The 18006-nt window shown below is 44.6% G+C and overlaps 1 protein-coding gene across 2 annotated transcripts in view; it reads right to left on the reverse strand.

Annotated features, from left to right (window-relative positions):
- LOC142567725 (cytochrome P450 4V2-like) overlaps positions 1-18006 on the reverse strand; it is a 283152-nt gene that overhangs the window by 206477 nt on the left and 58669 nt on the right. The window contains exons 1-3 of one of the 2 annotated variants that reach the window (XM_075677901.1): positions 13934-14185; positions 13449-13534; positions 39-226 (exon numbers count right to left, since the gene is read on the reverse strand). In XM_075677901.1, coding sequence (XP_075534016.1) covers positions 39-226; positions 13449-13534; positions 13934-13981 — 322 coding nt within the window. In that variant the 5' untranslated portion in view covers positions 13982-14185. Of the gene's footprint in view, positions 1-38; positions 227-13448; positions 13535-13933; positions 14186-18006 lie in introns of those variants that run through there. The other variant, XM_075677900.1, reaches the window with a different exon arrangement.

Genomic DNA, 18006 nt, shown 5'->3' on the forward strand with positions numbered 1-18006 from the left:
AGCGGCAAACTGTATGTCAACAAGGCACCGCCTCTCACCGAAGAGAATGGCGAACGTGGTCAGCCTCATGACTGGCAGCAGGTCGAAGTAGTCTCGGCTCAAGACAGCCAGCTTGTCTGCAAGCAAGGCCGCCCGTCTGTTCATGATGGGCACGTATTCGTCCAGGATGCGGAAGTGAAACGCCGGCGTCAGAGCTTTCCTGCGCTTCCTCCAGATGTTCTTTTCGCTGAGGGGAAAAGAAGATGTCAGTGGAGTGGCGTCAACACTACCAACGCGTGCCATCTCTCGCATCCCTACTACCAAATTCTGCGTGTTACTATACCTACCGGCCAATTTGTGTCTTCTACAATGGATGAGGCCATAGCGATCTTCGGTTAGGTTTAACTTGTTTTTGTCGATTTCATTTAAGCATGGTAACTTTTATCAAGGTAGACATTTTCACACTGTTATACATTATTTGTTTTTATTTGTACATACTGCAGGCCGAAGTCGGGCCCAAGCAGGAGTGAAGAAGGAGAAAAACGTTGACACATCAACGACATGTTAAGCGTATAAAAAATAAACTTTCACAGGAAAAAAACAAACAAAAACACCTAAATATATATCGTGAGCCGGGCAATCTTACATAATGAACATGTTACACACCGAAGTTGAAGTTTCCCAATATCATTAACCAAGGATTCTACCCAAGCACAGGAAACAGCTACTTTTGGTAGCTTGTTCCGCAGGCAATGGCAGCTGGAAATTCCGCTGCGAGTTTGTGTGGCTTATGGTTTGTTTCAACATTTTACTGTGACCCATGCGAAGAGAGTGTCTCGTAAGGTGAAGTAGGTAGGCAGAGCGATTGATTGATCTTCCAGTGGCCATGGTAGAGCTCATAGATTAATTTAAACTTCGATAGTACGCTACGATGGGCTAGTAACTGTTAATTAGCCTCCGTAATTAACTGGCTAACACTGTTCCAGCTTGAATAATCTGAGAAGGCAAACTGAACCGCTAGTCTTTGCATTCGTCCCCCCAGTTAGTCAATTAAATATTTCTTATGCGGGCTCCGAATTGTATCGGCATACTGTAAGGTAGGTCTTACTAGACCTTTGTAAGCTTTAAATTTGCAAGGCACTGTTGCTCCACGCAGTTTGCTTTTGAATAGCTGTAATGTAATCTGGGCTCTGCCACAAATTCAGTTAACGTGGGTTTCCCAACTTAGGTTATTTCTCATAGTTACCCCGATATATTTTCTGCACGGAGTTCTGGTTAGTGGGGTATTGTCTAATGTGCATGTAAAGTCAAACGGGTGTTTTCTGTTAGGGAATGAAATATACTTTGTTTTAGCAGTGTATATGATTCTCATACCCCATACCTTGCACCACTGTTGAGTACCCTTGGCGAAGAGTCAGTAAAGAGTCATTTAACGTAAGTTGATACGAACAGTTAAGCACTGACTTGCATATGACGCACTCATATATGAGACTGAAACTGCTCTTTACCTCAGGAATGCTAATAATCACCCACGTTTGCAAGTTTGGGAAGTACATTACTACTTTTACGTCACGAAGAAAAAAATCAATAGCATTGGACATCACTAGGACAAATACTTGCAAGAGCGAAACATTTTTAAAGCTTACACCAGGCGTCATGTCATCATCATCATCATCATCATGGTTACGCCCACTGCAGGGCAAAGGGCGCTCCCATACTTCTCGAACAACCCTGGTCATGTACTAATTGTGGCCACGTAGTCCCTGCAAACTTCTTCATCTCATCCGCCCACCTTACTTACTGCCGCCCCCCGCTACGCTTCCCTTCCCTTGGAATGTAGTCCGTAACCCTTAATGACCATCGGTTATCTTCCTTCCTCATTACATGTCCTGCCCATGCCCATTTCTTTTTCTTGATTTCACCTAAGATGTCATTAACTCGCGTTTGTTCCCTCACCCAATCTTCTCTTTTCCCATCCCTTAACGTTACACCCATCATTCATCGTTCCATAGCTCGTCGCGTCGTCCTCAATTTAAGTAGAACCCTTTTCGTAAGCCTCCAGGTTTCTGCCCCGTAGGTGAGTACTGGTAAGACAAAGCTATCATACACTTTTCTCTTGAGGGATAATGTCAACCTGCTGTTCATGATCTGAGAATGCCTTTCAAACGCACCCCAGCCCATTCTTATTCTTCTGATTATTTCCGTCTCATGATCCGGAAAGCCGTCACCACCTGCCGTAAGTAGATGTATTCCCTTATCACTTCCAGTGCCTCGCTACCTATTGTAAATTGCTGTTCTCTTCCAAGACTGTTAAACATTAGTTTTCTGCAGATCAATTTTTAGACCCATTCTTCCGCTTTGCCTCTCCAGGTCAGTGAGCATGCATTGCAACTGGTCCCCTGAGTTACTAAGCAAGGCAATATCATCAGAGAATCGCAAGTTACTAAGGTATTCTCCATTAACTTTTATCCCCAATTCTTCCCAATCCAGGTCTCTGAATGCCTCATGTAAACACGCTGTGAATAGCATAGGGGAGATCGTATCTCCCTGCCTGACGCCTTTCTTTATTGGGATTTTGTTGCTTTCTTTGTGGGGGACTACGGTGGCTGTGGAGCCGCTATAGATATCTTTCAGTATTTTACATACGGCTTGTCTGCACCCTGATTCCGTAATGCCTCCATGACTGCTGAGGTTTCGACAGAATCAAACGCTTTTTCGTAATGAATGAAAGTTATATATAAGGGTTGGTTATATTCCGCACATTTCTCTGTCACCTGATTGATAGTGTGAATATGTTCTATTGTTGAGTATCCGTTACGGAATCCTGCCTGGTCTTTTGCGTGACAGAAGTCTAAGGTGTTCCTGATTCTATTTGCGATTGCCTTAGTAAATAGTTTGTAGGCAACTGACATTAAGCTGATCGGTCTATAATTTTTCAAGTCCTTGGCGTCCCCTTTCTTATGCATTAGGATTATGTTAGCGTTCTGCCAAGATTCCGGTACGCTCGAGGTCATGAGGCATTGCGTATACAGTGTGGCCAGTTTCTCTAGAATAAGCTGCCCACCATCCTTCAACAAATCTGCTGTTACCTGATCCTCCCCAGCTGCCTTCCCCCTTTGCATAGCTCCCAAGGCTTTCTTTACTTCTTCCGGCGTTACCTGTGGGATTTCGAATTCCTCTAGACTATTCTCTCTTCCAATAATGTCATGGGTGCCACAGGTACTATATAAATCTCTATAGAACTCCTCAGCCACTTAAACTATCTCATCCATATTATTAATGATATTGCCAGTTTTGTATCTTAAGGCATAGATCTGATTCTCGCCAATTCCTAGTTTCTAGTTCACTGCTTTTTGACTTCCTCCGTTCCTGAGATCATGTTCAATTCTATCCATAGTATACTTCCTTATGTCAGCTGTCTTACGCTTGTTGATTAAATTCGAAAGTTCTGCGAGTTCTATTCAAGCTGTAGGGTTAGAGGATTTCATACATTCGCGTTTCTTGATCCGATCTTTCGTCTCCTGCGATGGCTTACTGGCATTCTGTCTAACCGAGTTACCACCGACTTCTATTGCACACTCATTAATGATGCCCATAATATTGTCATTCATGTCTTCAACACAAAGGTCATCTTCATGAGTTAAAGCCGAATACCTGTTCTGTAGCTTGATCTGGAATTTCTCTATTTTCCCTCTTACCGCTAACTCATTGATCGGCTTCTTATATACCAGTTTCTTCCGTTCCCTCCTCAGGTCTACGCTAATACGAGTTCTTACCATCATGTGGTCACTACAGCGCACCTTGCTGAGCACGTCCACATCTTGTATGATGCCCGGGATAGCGCAGAGTATGAGGTCTATTTCATTTCTAGTCTCGCCGTTCGGGCTCCTCCACGTCCATTTTTGGCTATCGCGCTTGCGGAAGAAGGCATTCAATATCCGCATATTATTCTGTTCCGGAAACTCTACTAATAACTCTTCCCTGCTATTCCTAGTGCCTGTGCCATATTCCCCCACTGCCTTGTCTCCAGCCTGCTTCATGTCTACCTTGGCATTGAGGTCGCCCATCAGTATAGTGTATTTTGTTTTCACTCTACCCATCCCCGATTCCACGTCTTCATAGAAGCTTTCGACTTCTTGGTCATCATGACTGGATGTAAGGGCATAGACCTGTACAACTTTCATTTTGTACCTCTTATTAAGTTTCATAACAAGACATGCCACCCTCTCGTTAATGCTATAGAATTCCTGTATGTTACCAGGTGTATTCTTATTAATCAGGAATCCGACTCCTAGTTCTCGTCTCTCCGCTAAGCCCCGGTAGCGCAGGATGGGCCCGCTTTTTAGCACTATATATTGTTGTGTTCATATAGGAGGTTGTGGCCAAGTACTGCACCAGGGTGGCCAATCCTGCTCTGGTGAGGCCACACTCCAGGCCTGTTCATGCAATTCTATTAACACGCGTTTTTTTTAATCCAGTGGAAAATTGCGTGGCACATGGATTCAAAGCACAGAATGCACGCGAGGCGGGTGTTCTACCTCTACGGCACCGCTGCACCTATGTGAGATCACCGCTGCACCTATGTGGCGTTATGTTAGATTACCCACGTTTCTAGAGAGCACCATCAATTTTTATTGCGATAGCCATTACACTCCAAGCGGATTTGACCGGTCACCATCGCCGTCGTCGTGAGGGGCCGACTCGCATTAATGTTCCGTATTGGAGTCAGCTTAAAAGATTTTGTGCGCAAACAAACAGGGACGAAGGCTAGGAGCAACATAAGGACGAGCGCTCGTCCTTGTGTTGCTCGTATTCTTCATCCCTGTTTGTTTGCGCACAAAAAGTTTTAAGATGAATCTTTTCCGACTAGGCCGACTTGCAGTTATGCTTCCGTATTAGAGTGCTTTAGTTGAGTGTGTTTACGGTCCGCTAAGCAGCTGAGCGGAGCGGTAGCGTGAATGCGCATGCGCCGTCCTCTTAGTCGTAAGCGGGCTAGCGGAGCGAGGAACACAGTCCGCTTACAAGCTGCGTGAGCGGAGCGTGCCGCGCTTTGACTACAGCGTTGGCCTCACAAAGGATGGGAGCAAGCGCGCTGGCCATCACATGGCGTTCCCCAAGGCGGCACTTTATTTTCCGTTGGATAAAATGGACCGGTAAAGCATTGCAAGCGCATGTCTAGATACTTCATAGAGAAATAAGTTTTATTTATATATATATATATATATATATATATATATATATATATAATCATAAGAAGCCAACAAACACTGACACCAAGGACAAGATAGGGGAAATTACTTGTGCTTAATAAATGAAATAACGAAACGATCAATTAATGGAAATATAAAGTGGATGAAAAAACAACTTGCCGCAGGTGGGAACCGAACCCACATCCTTCGCATTTCGCGTGCGATGTTCTACAAATTGAGCTACCGCGCCGCGGTTTCCCCATCCACTTTCTTGGGTATTTATGTGTCCTAGTAAAAAGAACCCTGGGAGTGTTAGCCAGCGCCACCACTCACAGACCTTGGCGGCGGACGTGGAACGTCCTTTTTGCCGCATGTGTCACGAGAACGTGATCTTTTTTTGGTGAAGGCAACTGGTCAATAAACCCACATATGCTACCTGAAGGTTCGGTTCCCACCTGCGGCAAGTTGTTTTTTTCATCCACTTGAACTGCCATTAATTTATCGTTTCTTTATTTCATTTACCAAGCACAAGTAATTTCCCCTATGTTGTCCTTGGTGTCAGTGTTCGTTGGCTCCTTATGATATGACTAATAAAAATCGAGCCCCTCTGCTAACCCCCTATCTTCTCGTTTGAATGAATGAATGTGGTTTTTATTGGCGCAAGGGCCAGGTATGGCCAAAAAGCGCCATGCAAGTGTTAGTGATTTCGCAATGGAGTGGTGGGCTCAATGAAGTTGATGTGATGTGGCTGTAAAGGGGCCTAAAATATAGTCAGTGTAAAGTGCGTAAAATGTACGTGTAATAAAATTATGACGATTACAAGTGACGTGTACTATGAGCATTAAGGTGCATTGCAAAATAATGATACGATATAAAAAATGCATAAATTTCTAGAATTCACTAGAGCACTATGCCCTCGTTAGAGCCCTTGCGACACAAGGGCCTGGAGATATGTGCTATATAGGACAACTATCACAGCGGCATCCTCTAGAAAGGGGATGCGCTACGAATTTATTGGGCTCATAACATGTAGGAGAACCTCATTTAAAAAATTGAGGACTACTTTGGTGTTGAAAAATGGTTACTTACCAAGAAACATAGCTGGGTGAAGAGGCATGGAATAACGATATGCAAGAGGAAAATGTTTCTTTCTTTCAGATTCGGCTTTGCGACACTCCAAGAGGACGTGGAGGACGGTCAGCCTCTCACCACATCGACCACAGGTTGGCGGTTCATTTCCAGGAAGCAGAAAATTGTGTGTACCAAATGTGTGCCCTATTCTGAGGTGGCAGAATAGGACATCTGTTCGCCGTGATTTTGTTGGGGAGGGCCAGAAACCTAACTGTGGCTTTAAAACGTGCAGTTTTTTGTTTATTTCTGCGTTCCACATGCGTTGCCAGTGTTGTCGTAGTTTCTTATGCAAGAAAGGCTTCAGACCTGTGACAGGGACAGCAGCTGTAGGAAAAGTGTTTAGTGATGTGAGTGATGTGGCCATTTTATCAGCCAGTACATTACCCACGATACCTCTATGGCCAGGTACCCAGCATACGACTACGTGTATATGTGACATGTAAATACTGTACAAGAGGGAGTAAAGTTTAATAAAAACAGGATTTTTAAGCTTTTCTAATGACATTAACGCTTTTACGAGACTTAGCGAGTCTGTGTATACAGTTGCGCTGTCGAGTTTTAATTTCTGTATATGTCTTACTGCAGACAGTACTGCATAGGCTTCTGCAGTGAAGATACTTGTTTGCGGGTTCAGTAAGTCAGATTTAGAAAGAGAGGGACCAACAGCAGCATAAGATACACCAGCATGCGATTTTGACGCGTCTGTGTAGAATTCGGAGCAGCTGTACTTCGATTGAAGTTCACGGAAATGCATAGCGATTTCGATGTCAGGTGAGTGTTTTGTGACCTCTACAAAGTATACGTCACAGTCTATCACCTGCCACTCCCAGGGCGGTAATAGCTTAGCTCGAGGCATTAGTCGATGTTCGAGAACAGGGACATCCATTTCCGTGCTAAGTTCTCTTGCACGCACTGAGAAAGGAAGTCTCATGGAGGGTTTATTATGAAAGAGTGTTTGACACGTCAAGTCGCTAACAGTTTTGAAACACGGATGTTCTTTATTGGAGCGCACATTGAGAAAATAGGGAAAGCTGATGTACGTTCTCTGAAAATGTAGTGACCACTCGTCTGACTCTGCATATAGACTTTCCACCGGGCTTGTTCTAAATGCGCCAGTGGCCAGGCGGATACCAAGATGATGAACGGGGTCTAACATTTTTAGCGCACACGGTGCAGCAGACTGATATACTACGGCACCATAGTCTAACCGTGATCTAACTAGGCTCCTGTAAAGATTCAACAGGCACCTCCTGTCGCTACCCCATGTAGTGTGGGATAGAACTTTAAGTAAGTTCATGGTTTTTAGACATTTTGCTTTAAGACATTTTATGTGTGAAATGAATGTAAGCCTGGAATCAAGGATAACACCTAGAAATTTGTGCTCTTTGTTAACAGCAATTTGCTGTCCACCCAGTTCTACACAGGGATCAGGTACCAGGCTTCTCTTTCTTGTGAAGAGAAGACAAGAACTTTTGTGCGGGTTGATTTTAAATCCATTTTGGTCTGCCCACTTGGACACCTTGTTTAAGCCCTCATGTACCTGTCATTCACACACTGTAAGGTTGCAGGATTTGAAACCTATCTGTATATAGTCTACGTAGATGGAATAAAAAATGGCTGGGGGCAGTGAAGAACGAAGTGTATTCATGTTAACGATAAAGAGACTTCAGCTGAGCGCGCCTCCCTGGGGTACACCAGTTTCCTGCGTAAAAGGACGTTACAGTACATTACCAACTTTTACTCGGAAGGTACGAGTTGACAAATAGCTTTCAATTGTGTTCAGCATATTTCCAGGATGCCAATTTCCGACAGGTCTCGCAAGATCCCGTAACGCCATGCCGTGTCATACGCTTTCTCCATGTCGAGGAATATTGATAGGAAAAACTGTTTATGTATAAATGCGTCGCGGATATTTACTTCAATGCGCACAAGTTGATCGGTTGTCGACCGCCCTTCTCGGAAGCCACACTGATAAGGATCGAGCATATTGTTGAGCTCAAGGAAAAGTATAAGTCTGCGATTTATCATTTTTTTCAAAAAGCTTACACAGACAATTTGTTAGAGCTATCAGACGGTAACTTACCGCCAAGGAAGGGTCTTTTCCCAGCTTCAGAACTGGAACTACGATCGCTTCCTTCCATGTAGATGGGAGGTATCCCGCAGCGCAAATTGTGTTAAAAAGTGCGAGTAGTGTGATTTGTGTGTCAGTGTGTAAGTTACTGATCATGTCATACATGACCCTGTCAGGTCCCTGCGCAGAGCTTTTGCATGTGTTCAAGGCAGCTCTCAACTCGGCAATACTAAAGGGTCAGTTATATGGTTCATTCTGTCTGCATTTTCTTATGATTGGCTTACAAGAAGGATTGGTAATAATGAATTGAGCTCGACACGCGCTCAAAGTGCTCCCCCAGGGTGTCTGCATGCTCTTCTAAAGTATTTACTTGATCGTTCACCAAAGGCAATGTATTTATTTGCTGCCCTTTTAGCTTCCTTACGCCATTCCAAACTTTCGCCTCCTGTGTGTAAGAACTGATACCTGAGAGGAACCTCACCCAGCTTTCTCTATTCGCCTGACGCCGTATGCGCCTTCCCTGTGACTTTATGTGTATAAATTCAATAAGATTTTCTGCATTCGGCGACCTACGCAATATTCCCCATGCCTTATTCTGCCTCTTTCGGGCACTTCTACATTCATCATTCCACCAGGGAACACGTCTTTTAGGTGAACCACCATTTGTTTGCGGAATAAACTTTTCTGCAGCATCAATAATGAAAGCGGTAAAATATGCGACAGCTTCATCTATACTAAAATTGTTTATAAAACCGAGTGGTAAATGAGTAGATTCTTTAAAATGTTCCCAGTCAGTCGATGCTGATTTCCAAATGGGAAACCGGGGAATGCTGTCATGCTGCGTTAGTGATATTAAAGTTATAGGGAAGTGGTCACTTCCAAAAGGATTCTTGATCACATTCCACTCAAGATGAGGCAGAAGGGAAGCAGAGCATATTACCAGGTCTATGGATGAATATGAATTGTGTTGAAGGCTGTAATATGTTGGTTCCTGCTTATTAAATAGGCAGGCACTAGAGGTCAGAATAAAATTCTCTATAAGTCGGCCTCTTGCGTCGCAACGCGCATCTCCCCACAGCGTGTTGTGGGCGTTAAAATCACCCACAAGTACGTAGAGTTCCGGGAGCTGATTTATCCGCTTATAGAGATCGGTTTTTTGAAGTGATAGCTTGGAGGTATATAAATGGAACAGACGGTTACCAACTTATCGAAAATAATCCCTCTAATTGACACTGCCTCGAGGGGCGTCTGTAAGGCTACCTGGCGACAAGCTACGCACTTGCCTGCAAGGATTGCTACACCGCCGAACGATGTGTTAGCCTCATCACGGTCCTTTCGGAAAATGGTGTACTGTCGCAGGAAGTTTGTGTGTTTTGATTTTAAGTGTGTTTCCTGTAAACACAGCACTTTTGGATTGTGTTTGTGGATGAGTTCTCGTACGTCATCAAGGTTTTTAAGAAGACCTCTGACGTTCCATTGAATAATTTGTGTGTCCATACTTAGAGTAAATTGGTGCTGTGTGTACGGAAACGGAAGTGATGCCTTAATTTACAGAGCTCTTTCCACGCCCTGTAACGGGGATGTGGCCCTTTTTGGACCGTTCGAGAGAACCTCGCCGCCCCTTTGGCGCTTGGTGCGCCTTCAGGATAGGTGTAGTGTCCATTGCCTCTTGTGAGGCGCCTGACACGTGCTCTTGCGAGCGAGAAGTTACCAGGGAGGATCCCGCCTCGGAGGGCAAGACCCCTGCGCCCACCAGCTCAGAGGTCGATGGGACTCCATGAGGGATTTGGCTGCGCCGGCCGTTGCCAGCGCTGGAAAGGGCCAGGGAGGTTGGGGCAGCCTCGGCTGCGCCCACCTTCGGGGTCGAAGGTCCCTTCTGCTCGGTTGGCGGAGCAGCGCTAGCTGCAACCACCGTGGGGGCAGACGGCGTAACTGCCGACTCACTGCTTGTGGGTCGGACAGCCGCCGGAGGCCGTTGTGACGCTGCCCCCTGACGCGTCACATCGGCAAAAGTTCTTTTGGGCAGGTATGAAACACGCCTGCGTGCCTCCTTGAAACTTATGTTTTCCTTGACTTTGATTGTAACAATTTCCTTTTCTTTTTTCCAGGATGGGCACGACCGCGAGTATGCGGCGTGCTCCCCATCACAATTTACACAGTGGAGAGCGTTTCCACAAGCTTCAGTGGTGTGTTCGTGGGCACTGCATTTCGAAAATGTTTGGCGGCCCCGGCAGCTCTGCGAACTGTGACGAAAGCGCTGGCATTTGAAACATCGGAGTGGATTGGGGCACGTAAGGCCTGACACGGAGCTTTATGTACCCGGCCTCGATTGATTCGGGCAGGACACTTGAATTGAAGGTGAGAATTAGGTCTTTGGTCGCAATTTCTTCACCATCGCGCCTCATTATTCTTTCACATTTACAACATTTTGCTCATTGAAGCCCTCTGGGAGCTCTGCCTCTGTCAGCTGAAGCAGGTCATCATCTGAGACAACGCCGCGTGTAGTGTCACTTGAAAGTCCCCAAAAGACACTAGATTAAGAATTAAGATTAAGACACTAGAATAAGATTAAGAATTAGGCTAAGCCGCGCACGGTTAGACGCGGGAGGGTCCAACCCTCGTGTGCTCGGGTACGAGGTGTCGCAACGCACCAAACGCCTGCTGACGCAGACGCCCCTGCGGGGATCTTCTCGTATATATATATATATATATATATATATATATATATATATATATATATATATATATATATATATATATATATATATACACACGTGTTGCTTTGTAAGAGTGATCGACGCTTGGCTATCTACGACGCAGCTTGCGAAATGCCCCGCCAAACATTCGAAAACTCGCTTTCCAAACATTCATTTTGCACAGTTGGAATTCGCCTCCCCAATTTGGTCCCCTCGTCAAAATTATCTAATAAATATGACGGCATTAAATGATACAAAATAGAGCAGCCCGGTTTATATCCCACAACTATGGTATAAACTCAAGCATTACACAAATTAAACTAGACCTTCTGTTGCCGCCATTATATATCCGCCGCAAAATGGCTCTTCTGTGCTTATTTCACAGATATATTTACACTAATAAAAGAACCCGGTTACAACTGGAAACACCCCACTCTTTTTCACGCAGATTACATAATCAGTTCAGTTTATAGCACATATACGGTAAAACAAATGCATTTTTTTGAAAAAAGAGGGGTACCAGCGAAACACAAAGGACGCGCACACAAGGAAAAGGTGTTAGACACGGACGGACGCTGGACTTTCAGCTGTACTTTATTGAAATTTACATTGCCGCACATAACCTCCAACGCATGCGTATCTTCAACTCCTACCAAGATATGTGCAATGAACTTATAGTCCTTCGAACCTTGTACACTATGATTATGTGGATGTTTTTCCAAGCAGCCTTCTGGCTTAGATAAACTGGTCTGTGCTGAGTAGTCCACCAAAAGTTTAAATAATTCTGCTTTAGCTGATTTAATTACAAACTCAGACTTGTTTCAAGATATCTGCAGAGATGAAGAAATAACAAACCAACTCCTTCGTTGATATTGCCGGAAATTGTCAAAATCAGGCAGTTTTTAAACTTTCTTGTAAATCAGAAGTGTTCTCCCTTGTCTTGCAGCTGATGTTAAAGGACAAGAACCTTCAAAAACAGCGAAAGATGATCACGGTTGGTAGAGAAGTTGATTGTGGTCAAAGCTCTCATGGAAACACTTGTGCTAGAAAGCGTCAAATATAACTCTGCGCGATAATTCCTATGGGCAGATGTAGGTTGCTTCATATTAAGGTAGGGACATTGTTATCTACAGTGAAGTCCCATAGACCTGTACGACAAGGGTCAGACTTGAATCTACGTAACGTCATAATTAGTTCACATTTCGCACGAGGACCCACCCGCCTTGCCCTAACTGTCACTTGAATCTGACAGCATCTCTTCGGCACGTCTTCCTTATATGATGTAATAAATGTGGCTGTAAGGAATTGCACTATCGGCGACGTTACACAGTTCTATAAATAGGGGGCACAAACAAAGCTCGATCGCCCAGGCATACAAAAGAACATAAAGTAGGCGTAAAAAAGGAGTATTTAGACTCTTGAAGCGGCATGGAGACGCCATTTCTGAAATTGCCTATTGTCACGCTAGACGGTATACAAAGGTTCGGAATCATGTAATGAACAAGCGCCAACTAGTTTTTGGACAACGTATGATCATCTTCTTCTCACGCCAAAAAAGAAAGAACAGAAAAGAGAATAAACTTGTTGGACTTTTCGGCCCGTTGTTGCCAAACCGTTGTTTCCTACTCGTGCCACGTGGTTTAGGCTAGGGCAAATGAATTTTGCCTTGTAGCAAATGTGGGGACACACCGACACGTATTTAAAATATGAAGAGCATGTCCTGAGCAAAAGGATAGAAAGTTGGGCGAGTTGGTACGGTAACATCTCGAACATAACATTGATCTCGGTAACATGATCTCGAATTGTAGCGCGAAGCGATACAGACAGAGACTAGAAGCGGACTAGAGCGCATGGCCCTGAGGCCTGGAGGGTCACAGTTGCATTTTGCCAAGTAATAGCAGGCATCACACGCACTAGAACGAAAGCAATCGGGAGGATAAAATGCCAACTACGATTTTTGGTAAGCTCCGCGGCAATGTGAACTCAAAGATCACGGAATATCATAGAGCGCAAGGTGTGTCTTGCAACAGGTAGACTATCAACAAAATCGGCTGCAAATGTTGGATACCGCTTTCGCTCGATTTCACGACCAACGCCATTACACTGCGTAAAATCACTGCTACTGTTGCGTCACAGTGAAAAACGAAAAATCAGAAGTCAATCAACTTGGTGGTTAGTTGTTCGTAAAAATGTTCAGCAGCGCGATCAGGCCTCTTGTATTAACTAGTCATGGACGATTTTTCCTAACTAGCGCTGAACCTATTACGTGCCAAGAAGTAATTGTAAAGTAATTGTCGTGGCACTTCAGCAATGTGGTTAACGAGACATAGGAGATACTTCGCACAAATAAAAGTGATAAAACAAACAGCAGTCGCATCTTACCTTGTAAGAAGCCCGTTGCCGATCCAACTCTTCATCATGGTATAGAGGAATGATTTGTTCACGTTTTCCGTGCCAGACAGCACCCTCTGAATAAAAATAAGAAGATACAATTTTGTCAGCAAGGATATGATTTGAAATTATCTATGTATTGTCTTACTTGCAGAAATACATTGCACTACAGCATAATATTCATTAGTTTAAAGGACATGTGGAGGAGTATTAGCAATGCCGCAAAGTGCAAGCATTAGGCGGCCTATTCGTCCCCTCCGCAACACAAGCAGCAAGAGCTCAAACAAGTGATGCGGCTGAGACGTGATGGCAGCTGTGCTTGAGCAGAAATGCTTCGTTTGGTCGCCCTGCTGCTGCAATGTGCGCTTCTCCAACGGTTCTCCTCAGCTCTTGCACAAGCCCGCGCTTTTGTGCCGCGTTAATTCTCGTAACCTCTCTTCCGAATTAAGTCATCGCCAAGTGGTCTCTCAACTCACGTCATACTGGGACGGGGAACCCACAACTTGTATAAACCTGCCTTGCATTTTTCAATTGCAACATTTCGCTAGAAGAAACAGTTTAGTGCTTAATTTGCTAATATAAGATAACTAATAGCTTCAACGGTTAACAATAGTTCATTGCTATGTCCTTCCCTTCTGTAGGGAAAACAGGGGGAAGGCAGGAGATGGAATTTCTACACGACGAGCAAAACGAAAACAAGGTGAAAGTAGGAGCCAACGTTTCGACAAGTGGACTTGTCTTCTTCAAGGCGACATATGCTTTCCTCCCCACAGTATAGATAGGTGGGGTTCGTCTAAAGGGGAGAGGGCGAAATGCGGGTGGGTGCGGCAACGAACGAAGGTGTGTTAGCGGCGGGTGTGTAGAATTGAGAATAAAGGAGTGCTGTGCACAAGGCCAGTGACACGGCCGTCTGTCCATCACGTGTCAACGCCCGTGTGTCAGCCGGCATGTCGACGGCGTGCAGAGCACCCCTCGATTGCCTGTTTCGCCGGTGGGTTGTCGAGCGATCAAGGCAGAAAGCTGGGCTAGTTGGTGTGTCATCATTATTACAAAGACTAGCGCAAAATAGCAGGAACACAGAAAGAGAAGACGACAGCACGAGCGCTAATTAGCGCTCGTCCTGTCGTCTTCTCTGTCTTTGTCCCTGCTATTTTTGCGCTGGTCTTTTGAGTAATGAGGTTGTCGTGCCTCTTCGAGAGATAACAAAAGGATAACCTGTTCTAGTGAAAAGAAAAAAATCAAGAAAGAGACTGAGATGCAATAAATAAATAAAAGGAAAAGAAACGAAAAAAAAAAACCATGAGCAACCAAACTACGTGTTGTTGCCCATAGCTTCAAATTCAGAATATCGAATAGATTCTGAAGCTGCCTTTGAAACGTTTATGCCTACTGGTTGCAATGTCTTGAACTTATGGATAAGGTATGATTTTCTGTATTTTCTTTCTCGTTCTGAAAGAAAATTTGACTGTAAGATGTAGAGTTCATCAAAGTTATGACCTAGTCGGTTGAAGTGCCCAACGACGGCTTTGGGATGCTTTTTAGCTGTGTCCGCGCGATGTCCGTTTAATCTGACGTTCATTGATTGTCCCGTTTCACCCATATATTGTTTCTAACAGTAGGAACATTCAAGCAAGTAAATCACATCCGAACTTGTAGAAGTAAAGCTAGATTTGACTTCGTGTGTATAACTATTTTTGGCGCTTTTAATTTTAATGTCACTTTGAAGGTGCCTGCAGGTTTTGCACCTGGGGGGACAACATGATTTCATTACGGGGGGATGATGTTGGCTGACTTTTGCGTGCACTAAGATGTCATTAAAGTTGCTGTTGCGGCGATAGGTAACCCTTGGTACATCCGGGAACGCTTTTCTCAGACGTTCGTTACTTGGCTCGGTGGTATTTTCGTAGGATGTTGTTTATGTTTTCGAGTGCATTATAATATTTTGTTATAAAGGCTGGACGTCTCTCAGATTCTGGTGCAGGCTAATTCCGACTGTCTCTCTAATCTTGGTGGGACATCATAAGCTCTATCGAGAGCAACTTGTGGAGAGCATATTTCTGCTAGCGTTGTTTTAAGGTCATTTAGGGGTTGGAAATTATCGTGCTCTTCGCTGCAGATTCTTCTTATTCGCTTCGCTTGTCCGACGAAAATTCCTTGCTTGCAGTGTTGCGGGTGATGACTGTTGAAGTATAAATATTGCTGGCTATCCGTAGGCTTCCTGTAAAGTGTCGATCTCAGTTTTGCGTTTTCTATGTGGACCGTCGTGTCGAGGAAGTTGGTAGGACTAGGAGAGTGGTGAGCAGTAAATTGATAATCATGTGGAAGCGATTGAAATGGCAAACTATGTCGGTTAACGCGCGTGTGCCGTTTTCCCATATTGTCACGTGGTGGTTACAAGATGTCACCACCACGGCAAGATGTCACGTGGTGGTGACGTTGACAAACACAGTAGTAATACTGTGAAAGACAAAACTAACTTTTATTGGGCGAACCTGTGCCCACAAAAACAGGCCCACAAAAGGGGGGGGCTCCCTTGGCTGCTGCAGCACGACGGGGGATGCTGGGGCTGCCATTGGGGTGGACTTGGTGGCAGTCTTCCTGCTCGTCTCAGGTAGAAGTCCGTGCTCTGGGGGCAGTCCGTGCAGTCGGCGGCTAGCACGCTGGTCTTGGTCGACGTTGGTTTTGTCCTCGATCAGATAAAACAAGGTTCGGCGACAACAGACAGCAGGGTAAAAGCATCGAAAACTTTCCAGAAACTTCGGATACACACAGGCGCGTCCAGCGCTGTGCGATTACATTTGTTAAGCGGCGAAACGTGGTCGCCCGATAAAGATAAGTACATGTGTCAATATTATAAGTATGTCCTCTAGGTAACGAGGATAGGTGTGGGCTTTTAAAAGGCAGGATTTCAACAGGTCTGCTTCAAGCTGTCCCATGAAAATGTTCGCATACGTGGGAGCGAATGGTGTTCCCGTGCTAGTGCCGAAAGTTTGCAGGTAGTGAGCAGAAGCGAATTGGAAATAGTTCAGCGTGAGAACTAACCTAAGAAGTGATAAGTAAACTTCTGGAGCGTGCGCTCGGGGATTTATTGCGAGGGATTTCGAAACGGCTTCAATCCCTTTACTCTGGTATGTTAGCATAAATAGCAGAAACATCCAAAGTGACTAGAATAGCACGGTCGGAAAGGATTTGGTTGGCGTTGACGCCGTCGATAATTCGAAAGAAATGCGGCATGTCTTGAACAAAAGATAGGAGGGTGGTGGGGATGTTTCACAGGTGGTGATTTAAGAATTTAGATAGTGACTGGGTAGGTGTGTTGTTATTAGACACAATAGGCCGACCTGATATTTCTGCGGTAAATATTTCTTCCACGGAAACTTTATGTATTTTAGGAAGATGAGAAAAGCGCCCTGCTTCCTTGTTCTTGGGCATCATCAAGCGATACTCAGATTGCGTGATTAGTTCACTGGATAGGAGCTCCGCTATTGTGTTTTTCACAGTATTGCTAAGTCTCAAGTTCGGTTAGAATCGAGTTTTCTGTAATGGATGGGGCTGCTCGGTTGTTTGGAGGCCTCATTCTTCTACTTTTCTATAGGCCAGATTACAATACTGCCGCATTTTTCTGGTGGTTTTCTTACAATAACATTCCTTTCCGCGAGTTATTTAAGAATTTGGTGCTGAGCGGGGAACAAATCTTTGCGTTTCCGGCAATGCCACCCTCCCCTGGAATTTTCTTTGACATCAGCTTTATATATAAATCCAGGTCTGGGCACAGTTCAACTTCCAATTTCCACATGCTAGGTGGTCTAAGAGAGCCTCTATCGTGTTTCGCTACGTCTGGCGTATCGAAAAAGAACTCCTTAATGTGCATGTGTCTTGAAAACTTTGTAATATCTTTGTGGAGTTCGTATTCGTTTACTGCGTTGTTCATGGGACAGAACATTGGACCGAGTTTCAGGAGATCAACTTCATCGGAGCTTAGACTCTGTGATATGTCTACTACGTTTCCGCAGTGCTCTGGATGCTCGCCTGTAGGACTATCGGTAGAGCTATGTGCTGTAGGGGTTACATTAGTTTTCTTGCGTGCATCTGCAGCTCTAATACCTTTGTGGTGGTGTTTATCTAGTAATGTTTCCTCGCTAGTTCCGACGAATTGTTCAAGTTCTCTTTCTTCCGGTTCAAATAAATTTGTGCAGTCGAGTTGATTAGTCATTATCGTAAGTTGTGCCTTGCAGTGTTCTTCAAGAATATCAATTATAGAGAGCGATGCCAATTCTAGGACAGGATTTCGGATATGATTTGTGTGATTTCGAACGTTCCTTCTGCAACAAATAATATATCGGTGAAGCGGAACAATCAATGAACGTCAGATGAAACGGACATCGCGCGGACACAGCTAAAAAGCTTCCCAAAGCCGTCGCCGAGCATTTCAACCAACCAGGTCATATATCTGATGAACTTAAACTCTACATCTTGCAGTCAAATTCCCTTTCTGAACGAGGAAGAAATTAGAGAGAATCATACCTTATCCATAAGTTCAGGACATTGT

This window comes from Dermacentor variabilis, unplaced genomic scaffold (assembly GCF_050947875.1).
Source record: "Dermacentor variabilis isolate Ectoservices unplaced genomic scaffold, ASM5094787v1 scaffold_14, whole genome shotgun sequence".
NCBI classification, from domain to species: Eukaryota; Metazoa; Arthropoda; class Arachnida; order Ixodida; family Ixodidae; genus Dermacentor; species Dermacentor variabilis.